The sequence below is a fragment of the Pleurodeles waltl genome, chromosome 9 (assembly GCF_031143425.1).
Source record: "Pleurodeles waltl isolate 20211129_DDA chromosome 9, aPleWal1.hap1.20221129, whole genome shotgun sequence".
NCBI classification, from domain to species: Eukaryota; Metazoa; Chordata; class Amphibia; order Caudata; family Salamandridae; genus Pleurodeles; species Pleurodeles waltl.
In genome coordinates, this window is record NC_090448.1 from 1,125,466,129 (window position 1) to 1,125,481,084 (window position 14,956).

General features: G+C 47.4%; 1 protein-coding gene across 1 annotated transcript in view; it reads right to left on the reverse strand.

Annotated features, from left to right (window-relative positions):
• AQR (aquarius intron-binding spliceosomal factor) overlaps positions 1-14,956 on the reverse strand; it is a 576,085-nt gene that overhangs the window by 105,530 nt on the left and 455,599 nt on the right. The window contains exons 28-30 of the mRNA XM_069208869.1: positions 10,511-10,582; positions 9,343-9,530; positions 8,582-8,753 (exon numbers count right to left, since the gene is read on the reverse strand). Of these exons, the coding sequence (XP_069064970.1) occupies positions 8,582-8,753; positions 9,343-9,530; positions 10,511-10,582 (432 nt within the window). The remainder of the gene's footprint in view (positions 1-8,581; positions 8,754-9,342; positions 9,531-10,510; positions 10,583-14,956) is intronic.

Sequence of the window (14,956 nt, forward strand, 5' to 3'; positions counted from 1 at the left end):
ACACCAGAACTCTCAACAAGAGACCCCAGGTGTTGGCAGATTAAGTCTTTGCTGTCCCTGAGTCTTCTTAACTGGAGGCAAGCTCAGTCCAAGCCCTTGGAGAATCTTTGGAAGCAGGATGTAGAAAGCAAAGTCCAGTCCTTTAACTCCTAGATCAGAAGCAGCAAGCAGCATGCCAGCACAGCAAAGCAACAGGCAGAGTGGCAGTCCATCCTACAGCATCCAGCTTTTCTCCCTGTCAGAATGTCCTCAGTTCAGAAGGATTCTAAATATGTGGTGTCAGAGGTCCAGTACTTCTACCCATTTCTGTTTTTGAAGTAGGCAAACGTCAAAGAGAAGTCTTTGTAGTGCACAAGACCCTGCCCTTCCCGGACCTAGCCCCAGACACACGCCCAGGGGTTGGAGACTGCCTTGTGTGAGGACAGGCACGGTCCTATTCAGGTGCAAGTGTCAGCTCCTCCCAGCACTCTAGCTCAGGAAGACCCATCAGCCTGGTGATGGGCCGTCAGGATATGCAGGGCACACCTCTGGTTCCTTTCTGTGACTGGCTAGAGTGAATGCACAAACATCCCAACTGTCATCCTGACCCAGACGTGTATTCAGCAGACAGGCAGAGGCACAGAATGGCTAAGCAAGAAAATGCCCACTTTCTAAAAGTGGCATTTTCAAACTTACAATTTAAAAACCAACTTCACCAAAATATGTATTTTTTTAATTGTGAGTTCAGAGACGAAAAAATCCAGATCTCTATCTGCTCCCAATGGGAAATTACACTTAAAAGATATTTCAAGGCAATCCACGTTACCCTATGGGAGAGACAGGCCTTGCAACAGTGAATACTAACTTTAGCAGTACTTCACTATCAGGGCATGTAAAACACACCAGAATATGCACTACCTTTTAAATGCACTGAGCTCTGCCAATGGGGCAGCCTTGGGCCTTCTTTAGGGGTGACTTACATGTAGCAAAAGGGAAGGTTTGGGCCTGGCAAGAGGATGCACTTGCCAAGTTGAAATGGCAGTCTAAAACTGCCCACACCAACAAGGCAGTAGCAGTCTGAGACTGTGACAGAGCTACTCCTGTGGGTGTCACAATCAGTGATGCAGCCACACTAGTAGCATTTAGTTTACAGACCCTGGGCACACATGGTGCAGTATACTAGAGACTTACTAGTAAACCAAATAGGCCAATCCTGGATAAAACAATCACCAATACAATTAGACAGGGGACACTTGCACTTTACCACTGGTCAGCAGTGGTAAAGTGCCCAAAGTCCTAAAACCAGCAAAAATGAAATGCACCACACAATCTAAAACAGGAGGTCAGAGGCAAAATGTCTGGGGATAGCCCTGCAAAAAGGGCCATTTCAATCAGATTCTTTAGTGCCTGCAATCTGCTGCACTGTTGTAGATTGGCCAGGGAAACTCTGGTGCACCAGAATAAGCTGAGGCACTGGGTCCAAGAACAGAGACATCCAAGGTGAATGACTCACAACAGAATGGCTTTGCGCCTTCTCTTTGGATTGAGAGTGGGGGGTTTGAGCTCGACTTCAATTTTTACTTAATGGAGGATTTTGAGTGTGAGGTTTAACCTCTACGAAAACGGGCAGGGGAGCAGGACTGAGTCTGTGCCTGTGATTTGGAGTGGGAGCACAGTATGCCAAACACTGCAACTACTTTTAGAGTTTGACGACATACAGCGCCACTTCATAGCCCTGGATCGCCTTCGTGTGCATGAGGGCACAGTTGTTCTAAAACTTCAAGCAGCTATCAAAACTCAGATGCCAGAGACACACCTCATGTGGGTCTGTGATTGAGATTGTCTTTCTGCAGTTACTGTCGCGCTGAGTTTCGCCGCTGCCCGAGCAGGAAGTTCGGCTCGGGAAGAGGCTGGAGCTGCGGTTCATTTTCTCAGCCGCAGGGCGTGCCGCGCCCCTTTTTCCGTCCTTATCTCGCACGAGGCCCTAGATTGGGCATCAGGCCTCGGCGAGTTCAGGGCGCGGCCTCGAAATTAGAGGTGGGTTGATGTTTTACGGTATATACGGAGTAAGATTATTGCTCTCCTTGCGCTGCAACACTTCCTTTGGTGGTGATCACGCTCCGGTTGTTTTTCTCCAGCCCTTTTTCATTGCCTGTTCCAGTTTCTTCCAGTATTTGTTTTCTTTTTATTGGAAGACTTACCTTTTTCTTGTGCTTATTCTCTGTTCCAGGGAGTTCGGTCATAGAGGTTTTTTCCCTTTGGGTTTTTCCTCTGGGACTCCTTCTGGAGGGCACGGACTGCCTTTTGACGTCCCATTGTCAGCAGCACCTTGGGTACCAGAAAGGGCTGCCCTTACCTTGGTCAAGGCAGGGCCTACAAGAATCGAGACCATTCTGTAGTTCCAGTTAGCCCGGGCCGTAAGCGACGAGTAAACTGTGACAGTTATGTATTGTTTGAAAACTGTAGTTTTGGGTAGGTACATCATTCCCTAGAAAACAAATTTGCTTTTAGAAGTCATTGGAGGACCATTAAAATTGGGAGCAGAGCTCTGGATCAGTGGTGGAAGGTGGAGAAAGAAAGGAACTGATGTCAGAGTGCGGCACTGCTGATGGAAAGTTTTCCGGATACAGTCTGGTGCCTAGGGATAATTCCAAGGTGAGTAATCTGCGGTTAGAAGTATCAATCAGAAATCCCAGACTGTGAAGTTTTATGTCCTGATATAAGGTGAGAGGTTGCCCATCAGTTAGACAAAGACAAAAGGAATATAAACAGCTTGCCTATTGCAGGTGTTTCCTAACCATTATGAAGACAGCCCCTCTTCTGCTGCTTCTTAAATGGTGATAGAGGTATCAAAAACCTGTCTCAATAAGCCCTAAGTAATCTTAGCAGTTTCAAATATATTAAGATATTTCCCTGAACTGCCTGGGCTGGGATACTTAGTACTCCAGCACTAGTCATGGGTTGGAAAGACTAGTCAGCTGCAAAATGCATTCTTCTCTACACCTCTGAAGACGCAAAAGCGAACCACTACACACAAGGTCTAATACTTGCCCAAAAGGACACTGGAGGGACACTAACTGGGCTCCTCTAAATGGATGGAAAGAATGTATGAATAAATGCATGTTTCATAAACAATCACTATTTTAGGCAAGAAGCTGCCCTTCACACATGGAAAGATCAGGGCCCACGAAATAAAAATGTAATTTGGACTAACCACCTGTGGGGCTTTGTACCCTTCATGCTGTTTCTACTGCATTCTTATTTCTATATACATCATATTTCTCGAAATGTGTAATATAACCAATCGCTCGTCCTGGGGTTATTTTCATAACTGCTATCAAATGTCTGACAATCGTTTCCTGTTGCTGCTTATGAAGTGCTTTATTGTAATGCCAATAAATACGTTTTAAAAGTATGTTCCATAGCAACAGACTTGAAGATACTGAATTTATGTTATTAGATTTTGGTACTGAATGTGGCTTCGATAGCCCTTAACATTCAGTCTAATATAATTCCATTATTCAATTTACCATTCTAGGATCACCGCAAGTGCCCAGAATTGACACAGACCTTGATTACAACACTGGACACCAGAATGTGCACAAAAAGGAAGGAAAAAGCCATACACAATTGCACCTTCCAATTCTTTGAACAACATAGCCTAGCTCCCTGGAGCCAAGGCTAGGTAAACAAGGAGCAGGGAGGCTAGGGCAGGGAGCAGACAATAAGTTATTGAGAGCAAATTATGTTAACCTCCTCAAAATAGGGTGACCAGACGTCCTGGATTTCCCCGGACAGTCCTGGTTTTTTAGAGGACTGTCCCGGTGTACCGACACTTCTCTTAATTTTAAATAAATGTCCCGGTTTTTGGGACAAAGGTCAGATCACCTAAGGAAGCATAAGTTAAAGGTATGCTCTCCTTTAACAGACGTCGACAAAGTATGAAATAATCAAACTCATTTATCTGTTACTGTCAGGCAACACAGTCCCCGGTCTCCTCCGAGTAGAGAGACGGAGTGGGGAGCAGAGAGAGGTGGGTGGGGGCGGGTTGGGGATGCAGGGTGGGAGGTCAAGCCATAGCTAATTTTATATATGTAGTCTTGTAAGTGTGTGTGTGTGTGTGTATATATATATATATATATGTGTACACACACACACACGTAAAGGCACACATTCACAAAGCTAATAAAAAAATACGGGACAGGCCAGATATAAAAGTGAGAGTAATGTCTTTAGTCCTTTTTTTTTCTGTCCCGGTTTGTGCTCCTCACAATCTGGTCACCCTACCTCAAAGTCCTCAGAAAGGTTAGATGCCCCAAGTTGTAAGGCAGGATGATATTGAGGGAAATACTAAATCAATGTCAAAACAAATTACAGAGACAGAAGAAAGTTGCTGAGTTACAGAAAAAGATCATATTAGGAACGGTGAGACACTAAGGTCAATGTTGTTGCATTCCAGAACAGTACTGCAGCTATGATATGTTAAAAAAATCAGGTGAATGTGTATGAAAATAATGCCCAAGCATACAGGTCAGAAGAATTGATAAGTATGATCTGCTAGGCCCTAGCAAAGGAAACAAAGTCTAAGGAATTGAAAAGCAAAGTGCAATACAAAATGGTTTTTGGTTCCCAGCTAGAGCCATAAAGGAGACCAGAGTGACGGTGAAAACATTTTGTCCCATCTGGACAATCCGGATGTTCGGAGCAAAGTGCTGACAGCAGCACTGAGTTTTGGAAGCGAGGGAACAATAGAGCCTACTTAAAAAATCATGCTAAGAGTGGATTCCGAGAGACGAAGTACAGAGATTGTTTTGTGGAGATTTACATTTCCTTCTACCATTTTTTAGGGTAGAGCCTGCGTAGCATACGCTGGTGCGTGCGTATCACTTGCGAGACGCTGTAGTAGGAAGAAAAGGGCTCGGAGCCCCTTCCATGTCACGTCCTTGTCTTTCATTGGTTCGTGGGCTTGCCTTTTAAAATCTGCTTGCTTTTATTAGTGGAAGGCATGCATACGTCATGCCTTTTCCGGTGGTTAGCCCTCCTCAAGCGCCACGACCAAGTACTGAAAAAATACGAGGCTTGCTGTTTTCCGTCCGGTTTGTGGACTACTTTTTCTCTTTTTTCGCAGTGCGATCTCACTTGTCTAGCAGCACGATCGCGCTAGTTTTTTTTTTTTCTCCATTTACCGAGGCAAGAAAAGTACGGTTTGGAGTTTACAACTGCTAATAGCTCTAACTCTGAGAAATGCGAGACCCGTTGCATTGCAAATGGTGGTTTCTTCTGCACTCCTGGGACTTTTTCTACAAATTACGTAATATATAGGTTGACCTAAAAGGTTATACTCAATTGTAGGAAGTTGGCTCTGTATGCACTATCTCAAAGTAAGGAATAGTATGCACAGAGTCCAAGGGTTCCTCTTAGAGGTAAGATAGTGGCAAAAAGAGATAATTCTAATGCTCTATTTTGTGGTAGTGTGGTCGAGCAGTAGGCTTATTAAAGGAGTAGTGTTAAGCATTTGTTGTACACACACAGGCAATAAATGAGGAACACACACTCAGAGACAATTCCAGGCCAATAGGTTTGTGTATAGAAAAATATATTTTCTTAGTTTATTTTAAGAACCACAGGTTCAAATTTTACATGTAATACTTCAAATGAAAGGTATTGCAGGTAGGTACTTTAGGAACTTTGAATAATCAAAATAGCATACACAGTTTTCATACAAATCACATATAGCTATTTTAAAACTAGACACTTAGTGCAATTTTCACAGTTCCTAGGGGGAGTAAGAGTTTGTTAGTTTTTGCACGTAAGTAAACCACCTACGGGGTTCAAGTTTGGATCCAAGGTAGCCCACCGTTGGGGGTTCAGAGCAACCCCAAAGTTACCAGACCAGCAGCTCAGGGCCGGTCAGGTGCAGAGGTCAAGGTGGTGCCCAAAACGCATAGACTTCAATGGAGAAGGGGGTGCCCCGGTTCCAGTCTGCCAGAAGGTAAGTAACCGCGTCTTCGGAGGGCAGACCAGAGGGGTTTTGTAGGGCACCGGGGGGGGGGGGGGGGGGGGGGGGGATACAAGCTAGCACAGAAAGTACACCCTCAGCAGCACGGGGGCAGCCGGGTGCAGTGTGCAAACATGTGTCGGGTTTGTAATTGAAATCAATGGGAGACCAAGGGGTCTCTTCAGCGATGCAGGCAGGCAAGGAGGGGGCTCCTCGGGGTAGCCACCACCTGGGCAAGGGAGAGGGCATCCTGGGGGTCACTCCTGCACTGGAGTTCGGATCCTTCTGGTCCTGGGGGCCGCGGGTGCAGAGTCTTTACCAGGCGTCGGGATCTGAGGAGCAGGCAGTCGCGGTCAGGGGGAGCCTCGGGATTCCCTCTGCCCTCTGCAGGCGTCGCTGTGGGGGCTCAGGGGGGGGGGGGGGGGCAACTCTGGCTACTCACGGTCTCGCAGTCGCCGGGGAGTCCTCCCTGAAGTGTTTGTTCTCCACAAGTCGAGCCGGGCGTCGGCTGCAGAGTAGCAAGTCGCACGCTTCCGGCGGGAAACGCAAGTTATTTTAAAGTTGCTCCTTTGTAACAAAGTTGCAGTCTTGGGTGAACAGAGCCGCTGTCCTCGGGAGTTCTTGGTCCTTCTAGAGCAGGGCAGTCCTCTGAGGATTCAGAGGTCACTGGTCCCTGGGGAAAGCGTCGCTGGAGCAGTGTCTTTAGAAGTGGGGAGACAGGCCGGTAGAGCTGGGGCCAAAGCAGTTGGTGTCTCCGTCTTCTCTGCAGGGTTTTTCAGCTTAGCAGTCCTCTTCTTCTTAGGTTGCAGGAATCTAGTTTCCTAGGTTCTGGGGAGCCCCTAAATACTGAATTTAGGGGTGTGTTTATGTCTGGGAGGGCAGTAGCCAATGGCTACTGTACTTGAGGGTGGCTACACCCTCCTTGTGCCTCCTCCCTGAGGGGAGGGGGGCACATCCCTAATCCTATTGGGGGAATCCTCCATCTGCAAGATGGAGGATTTCTAAAAGTCAGAGTCACCTCAGCTCAGGACACCTTAGGGGCTGTCCTGACTGGCCAGTGACTCCTCTTTGTTTTTCTCATTATCTCTCCTGGACTTGCCACCAAAAGTGGGGGCTGTGTTCAGGGGGCGGGCATCTCCACTAGCTGGAGTGCCCTGGGGCATTGTAACACGAAGCCTGAGCCTTTGAGGCTCACTGGTAGGTGTTACAGTTCCTGCAGGGGGGAAGCACCTCCACCCAGAGCAGGCTTTTGTTTCTGTCCTCAGAGAGCACAAAGGCCCTCATCACATGGGGTCAGAAACTCGTCTCTCAGCAGCAGGCTGGCACAGACCAGTCAGTCCTGCACTGAACAATTGGGTAAAATACAGGGGGCATCTCTAAGATGCCCTCTGTGTGCATTTTTTAATAAATCCAACACTGGCATCAGTGGGGGTTTATTATTCTGAGAAGTTTGATACTAAACTTCCCAGTATTCAGTGTAGCCATTATGGAGCAGTGGAGTTCGTTTTTGACAGACTCCCAGACCATGTACTCTTATGGCTACCCTGCACTTACAATGTCTAAGGTTTTGCTTAGACACTGTAGGGGCATAGTGCTCATGCACCTATGCCCTCACCTGTGGTATAGTGCACCCTGCCTTAGGGCTGTAAGGCCTGTTAGAGGGGTGACTTACCTATGCCATAGGCAGTGTGAGGTTGGCATGGCACCCTGAGGGGAGTGCCATGTCGACTTACTCATTTTCTCCCCACCAGCACACACAAGCTGGCAAGCAGTGTGTCTGTGCTGAGTGAGGGGTCCCTAGGGTGGCATAAGACATGCTGCAGCCCTTAGGGACCTTCCCTGGCATCAGGGCCCTTGGTACCAGGGGTACCAGTTACAAGGGACTTACCTAGGTGCCAGGGTTGTGCCAATTGTGGAAACAATGGTACATTTTAGGTGAAAGAACACTGGTGCTGGGGCCTGGTTAGCAGGGTCCCAGCACACTTCTCAGTCAAGTCAGCATCAGTATCCGGCAAAAAGTGAGGGGTAACTGCAACAGGGAGCCATTTCTTTACATCAATCGATCCTCTCCCATAAAAATCACACTACCAAGTGACACCCCTAGCCATCCCTCACAGAAGACCCATCACCCTCGCTCCACTCCAACCCCCCAAAACAGCCCCCCAAAATCATGCCAAACCGCGGTAATAGGATAACACTGGAACCCGACCCCACCTTCAAAAATGCTTTTCATCCCCTTCCTCTGGGTCGATCCACGCCAAAATTGGAGACACTTTCCCAACCCCTCCCCTACTAGCACACAAAATCCCCAAACCCTAGCTTCACTCGAACCCACCCAGACAAAATCCCAAAGACACCTCCCTCCGGCTATTGAAACCAATGCACATACCGGGGAGAAGCAAAACGAGGGCGCCTGGGAGCACTCCGAACATAGCCGAACAGTGTCCCCATTCACTCCCATGCAAGGAAAACACCCGAAGTGCCAAAAAAAAAAAAAAAAAAACAGTTTTCGACCCCAAAAACAGAGTGTTGATACTACAGAGGCAGAGATCCAGCACATGGCTGTACAATGGAAAACAGAAATCCCAGCAATCCTTGGCTCACCTGGTAGAAGTATGGATTTGGCTCAGACTCTCCCACACCATGAAAGTCTTCAACATTGATGAGCTGGAAGTCGTACAAGAGCCCAGCGTTGGCGGCACGGAATTCAGGAAGCAGCTGGACATGCGGCAGATTTCCCAGATTCTTATAGCGCCAGTTGTAGAGATTGCATAAACTGCTCAGCAAAGAGTGAAAGTTACTGATTATTTCGTACTGTGATATTGAGATCACTCACACTGACTAATAGACCTCGGTATATAGTTACTCTGTCAATCTATAATCAACTTCACAGCAACACATCTCCCATAACAAGGAAGTTCAAAGTGTTCAATACAGTTCTGTTTCACTAACGGGTGACCATTTACCCTTGGAAATAGTTATTTATTTGGTTTGTACCTACGGTTGCATAGTATGTGCCTTTGACATTGTATGTTCAATTGCTCCCCCCCAAACCTCCACCAGATGGAAGGTGCAGTTCAAAACAAGGGGCCTGATTTAGACCTGGCGGACGGGTTACTCCATCACAGACGTGATGGATATCCTGTCCGCTGTATTACAATTCCCATAGGATATATTGCGATTGTAATACGGCGGACGGGATATCAGTCACATTTGTGACAGAGTAATCCCATCTGCCAAAACTAAACCAGGCTCAAAGACAGATGCCTCGGCTGCACCAATATTGTCGTCAATCCATGTTTTTCATTTTTTCCTAACATCTGGCACAAGCGGAATCATAACATGCACTGCAAGCACAGGCTCACCTGGCTCTTGCTCGGCCCTGGGCATCCAGATCCACAGTCGGCACCCCTAGGCGAACAAACCTCGTGAAGAGGGACTGCTCCATGTTGGAGTACTTCTGAAAGGCCATGTTCTTAATGACAGGTGGCAGCTGGTGATGGTCTCCGATCATAATCCAGCGCTTCAGGCGGCTGAACCCATCTTCAGGGTTCTATCCGTTAAAATAAAAATGGAAAACATCCATGATTTTAAACAATACGCCAACAGGTTGTCTTCACATGTGTGTGTAGCGTGTCTCTCCGGTATCCATACTAACAAGGGGTGGGCGCTGTCTCCTTCTCTTGTAAAAAAAGACAATTGACAGGTGTGATGTGTGGATCCAAACCTCAACATCCACTGTTAGGAGTGATGAGGGCAGTTAATAATAACGTGCTGACTTTCGTAGAAAGCTATGCTTCATTTGGAAGGTTTGCAGAGCTACAACAAAGCCCATACAGTTGTCAAGCACTAAAATTTGGTAACAGAAATACTTAAGACAATCAAATGGATAACACATGTACATTAATGTTACTAAGCAACATAAAAGGCATGTTGATAACATGTAGAGTGAACAAGGGATGCCTTGGAAATGGATATGTACATGCAGAAGTGGCACATTTGACATTAAGAACAATCCTGTCAGCAGACATCCTTGTTTTACGACATGCATGGCGCCAAGCCTTCTGCAGAACTCGCCGACAGGCTGACAATACCAGTAGGAGGCCTGGGCTCAGTTAACACCTTGGCTACGCATTGACCTTATATTATGTGAGAAATTAAGGGGTAATAAAGTGTCATTGGTAATCATGTAACGACTCCCTGTGTGTGAGAGGCAATCCCGGGGCGTCTGACATATTTAAAGTGGGTTGTGAATTACAAATATCCAAGAGTTATGCTAATTTTGTTGCATTCATCAATAAGCTGCGTTAATATTCAAAATGCTTGGAATTCCGGTGTACAAGTTCGTAACATTTCACGTTGGAAAAAACCCCAAGAAAATATCTAAATAATGTCAGTGTAATCATCGGATGGCAGGAAAGGCACAGCTAGAGCACCACAAAAATTAGTTCACAAATTATCATTGAAGATGTATTGATTAACAATGCGGCTAGCGAGTAAATTCAGTATGAGAAAACAGCAGTGCAGCTTTACCTGAAGGAGGAGTGGGATGAAGGTTTCTATCTCCAGAATTTGTGCAGACTCCTCCATTAAAATGTTGTCATACTGCGAGGGGCGACAGCAGAAAAGACTGCTTAACAAAAGTACATTGGAACCATATATACATTTCTTCCAAATCCTCGCACATGACACGCAAGGGTCGAAAGGTTTTATGTACATTTGCAAAATGTGCATTTCATGGCAAACCATACATATAATTATAAACTCTGCCATCATTCGAAATCATTATGATTAATAATGACATATAACCAAGTGATTTTGGCCATAATGCTGTAAATTGTAAGGAGTACAAAACGTTGGGAGAAAGGAGAGTTATTCACAAATGTAGTAATGTGGATAGTAACTCAAAAGCTGCCTAAGGCAAGTGGGTGCCTCTCCCAAGCACCCTGAACAAACATCTGTCTGTTTCTGCACACCCCACACTGAAACCGGCGCAGCGATGGAGACAGAGGGGTGGGCCCTATGATTGCAGACAGCTCAAATGGTAATAATGCAGACATTACTAGACTGTCAAGAAAACATGGGCTCTTCTGCTTTGTTCATGCCAGTTCCAAAATGTGGGAGGATTCTAAGAGGGGAACAAAAGACCATGGATTTAATTAGCAAGGAACAAATGAGACTATAAGACAAGGTTATGTGGGTCTTGTGAAAAAAGGAGAAATTCCTACAGCATACACAAGGGAGTGACCAAAATGACAGCCTCACATAACAAAGAAAAAGACACCAGCTGGTAAAAAGCAAGTGAAACTACCTAATCTGTGAAGAAGGTAGCATTAGTGCTTTCAGTGAACGCTTCTTTGGACACCAGAACTCCTCTTTCACTAAAATACAACCGTCAGGGTACTAACCTTACCTTTCTCTCTTTTTTCTTAAAGAAACATCTAAAGTGTGGTGGCAGGTCTGGGGTGCTGGGAAACCTAGCTGACAAAAAATCTATATGCCAGTAAATTTAAACTGAGAGTCCTTTGAGAGGAGTTCATGGTTTAATTATCTTGGGAATCAGTCCATAATAAAGAGTATGGGCTCTTAATTTGAGCAATAAGTGGTGGGTCTATGGAATGTATCAGGCCAGGAAGACTTGAATGACAGATTGGCGAAAAACCCGTCCAGCCAGACCTGGTTTCCAGGCATTAATTCTTCGAGAACGTGAAGAGGTGCCCATGTTGCAGCCTGGCAAATGTCCAAGATTGGCAGAGAGCACGCCAGGGCAGTGGTAGCACCCTTCACACTGGTGGAATGAGCATGCAAGCCTTCTAGGGGTTGCTTCCTCATTAGCCCATAGCAGATCTTTACGCAAGCCATCACGTCGGGAAGAGTAGTTCTTCCTCCTTAGAGGGGTGAGTTCAGCGTAGAATGACAGCAGGTTGATGTACTGCCTTACATGAATGGGTGTAACCATCTTCGGTAGCAAAGCTGCTTTTCTCTGAAGGACCAGTCTATCTGGTAAGAACTAAGTGTATGGTTGCTAGACACACAAGGACTGGAGCTCATTTACCTGCTTAGCAGATGTGATTGCCAAAAGGAACATAGTTTTGATGGTTAGCATGTGTAAGAAACAATCACGCACAGGTTCAAATGGAGTACACATTAAGTAAGTGAGGATCAAATTAAGATACCACTGAGGCATCACAAATGGTATTCGTGGGCACATGCGGTTCAGCCAAGTCAGAAAACTGATTACAGTAGGTGACCTGAAAAAGAACAGCTGATCCGGTAACCACAAGAAGGTTGAAAGGGCTGACAACCACTAAATGTGGCCACAGGAAGGCCTTGCTGAGGTAATGGGAGACCAAAGAGAATGATGTCTGACAAACTTGCTTGCACAGGTTGAACATGAAGGAAGAAAGCAAAGTAACAAACCGTTACCAATGCCCTGAACATACTGATTAAGTGAAAGGGCGCCTGGCTGTCTGAATGATACCAATCATTTCAGTAGGAAGATCAAGAGTCATTAATTGCTGCCGCTCAATCTCCACGCATTGGAGTTGTAGGTTGTGTAGGCGTGGCTGATGGATCGGGCCCTGCTGCAATAGGAGATTCTGTCGAAAGGGCAGCTGTACTGAAGGACAGATGCTCATGGCCACAATTTTCAGGTACCACACACTCTTTGCCCTGTCAATGGCCACTAGGATAACTTGGGCCCAGTCTTTCTTGATCTTTCTTAACACTCTGGGAGAAAGATGGAAGGGCGGAAAGGTATACAGGAATGCCGGTCTCTAATACGGGCAGAAGGCGTCTCCCAGGAAAAAACACTTTGGGAACTCCAACATGCACAATTTTTGACACTATGCGTTCTCTGTGTTGACAAAGATTGACACAGGGTTCTCCCTATTGCTGGAAGACGTCCTGTGCCACCTCTAAGAGCAACTGTTTTTCGTGATCTGTTAAGCAACTGCAGCTGAGTTCATTTGCCCTGGAGTTTAAAAATCCTGTTGTAGGAAGCTGGCCTGGTGTGTGGTGAGCACCTATGGTGTTATCACCTTATACTAGTGTAAGGAAATGCCTCCTTGGCATGGTTGCCCCCTGACTTTTTGCCTTTGCTGATGCTATGTTTACAATTGAAAGTGTGCTGAGGCCTGCTAACCGGGACCCAGCATGTCTTATGTCACCCTGGAGACCTCTCACTCAGCACAGACACACTGCTTGCAGCTTGTGTGTGCTAGTGAGGACAAAACGAGTAAGTCGACATGGCACTCCCCTCAGGGTGCCATGCCAGCCTCTCACTGCCTATGCAGTATAGGTAAGACACCCCTCTAGCAGGCCTTACAGCCCTAAGGCAGGGTGCACTATACCATAGGTGTGGGTACCAGTGCATGAGCATGGTACCCCTACAGTGTCTAAACAAAACCTTAGACATTGTAAGTGCAGGGTAGCCATAAGAGTATATGGTCTGGGAGTCTGTCAAACACGAACTCCACAGCACCATAATGGCTACACTGAAAACTGGGAAGTTTGGTATCAAACTTCTCAGCACAATAAATGCACACTGATGCCAGTGTACATTTTATTGCAAAATACACCCCAGAGGGCACCTTAGAGGTGCCCCCTGAAACTTAACCGACTGTCTGTGTAGGCTGGCTAGTTCCAGCAGCCTGCCACACTAGAGACATGTTGCTGGCCCCATGGGGAGAGTGCCTTTGTCACTCTGAGGCCAGTAACAAAGCCTGCACTGGGTGGAGATGCTAACACCTCCCCAGGCAGGAGCTGTAACACCTGGCGGTGAGCCTCAAAGGCTCACCCCTTTGTCACAGCCCAGCAGGGCACTCCAGCTTAGTGGAGTTGCCTGCCCCCTCCGGCCACGGCCCCCACTTTTGGCGGCAAGGCTGGAGGGAACAAAGAAAGCAACAAGGAGGAGTCACTGGCCAGTCAGGACAGCCCCTAAGGTGTCCTGAGCTGAAGTGACTCTAACTTTTAGAAATCCTCCATCTTGCAGATGGAGGATTCCCCCAATAGGGTTAGGATTGTGACCCCCTCCCCTTGGGAGGAGGCACAAAGAGGGTGTACCCACCCTCAGGGCTAGTAGCCATTGGCTACTAACCCCCCAGACCTAAACACGCCCTTAAATTTAGTATTTAAGGGCTACCCTGAACCCTAGAAAATTAGATTCCTGCAACTACAAGAAGAAGGACTGCCTAGCTGAAAACCCCTGCAGAGGAAGACCAGAAGACGACAACTGCCTTGGCCCCAGAAACTCACCGGCCTGTCTCCTGCCTTCCAAAGATCCTGCTCCAGCGACGCCTTCCAAAGGGACCAGCGACCTCGACATCCTCTGAGGACTGCCCCTGCTTCGAAAAGACAAGAAACTCCCGAGGACAGCGGACCTGCTCCAAGAAAGGCTGCAACTTTGTTTCCAGCAGCTTTGAAAGGACCCTGCAAGCTCCCCGCAAGAAGCGTGAGACTTGCAACACTGCACCCGGCGACCCCGACTCGGCTGGTGGAGATCCAACACCTCCGGAGGGACCCCAGGACTACTCTGATACTGTGAGTACCAAAACCTGTCCCCCCTGAGCCCCCACAGCGCCGCCTGCAGAGGGAATCCCGAGGCTTCCCCTGACCGCGACTCTTTGAATCCTAAGTCCCGACGCCTGGGAGAGACCCTGCACCCGCAGCCCCCAGGACCTGAAGGACCGGACTTTCGCTGGAGAAGTGACCCCCAGGAGTCCCTCTCCCTTGCCCAAGTGGAGGTTTCCCCGAGGAACCCCCCCCTTGCCTGCCTGCAGCGCTGAAGAGATCTGTTGATCTCTCATAGACTAACACTACAAACCCGACGCTTGTTTCTACACTGCACCCGGCCGCCCCCGCGCTGCTGAGGGTGAAATTCCTGTGTGGGCTTGTGTCCCCCCCGGTGCCCTACAAAACCCCCCTGGCCTGCCCTCCGAAGACGCGGGTACTTACCTGCTGGCAGACTGGAACCGGGGC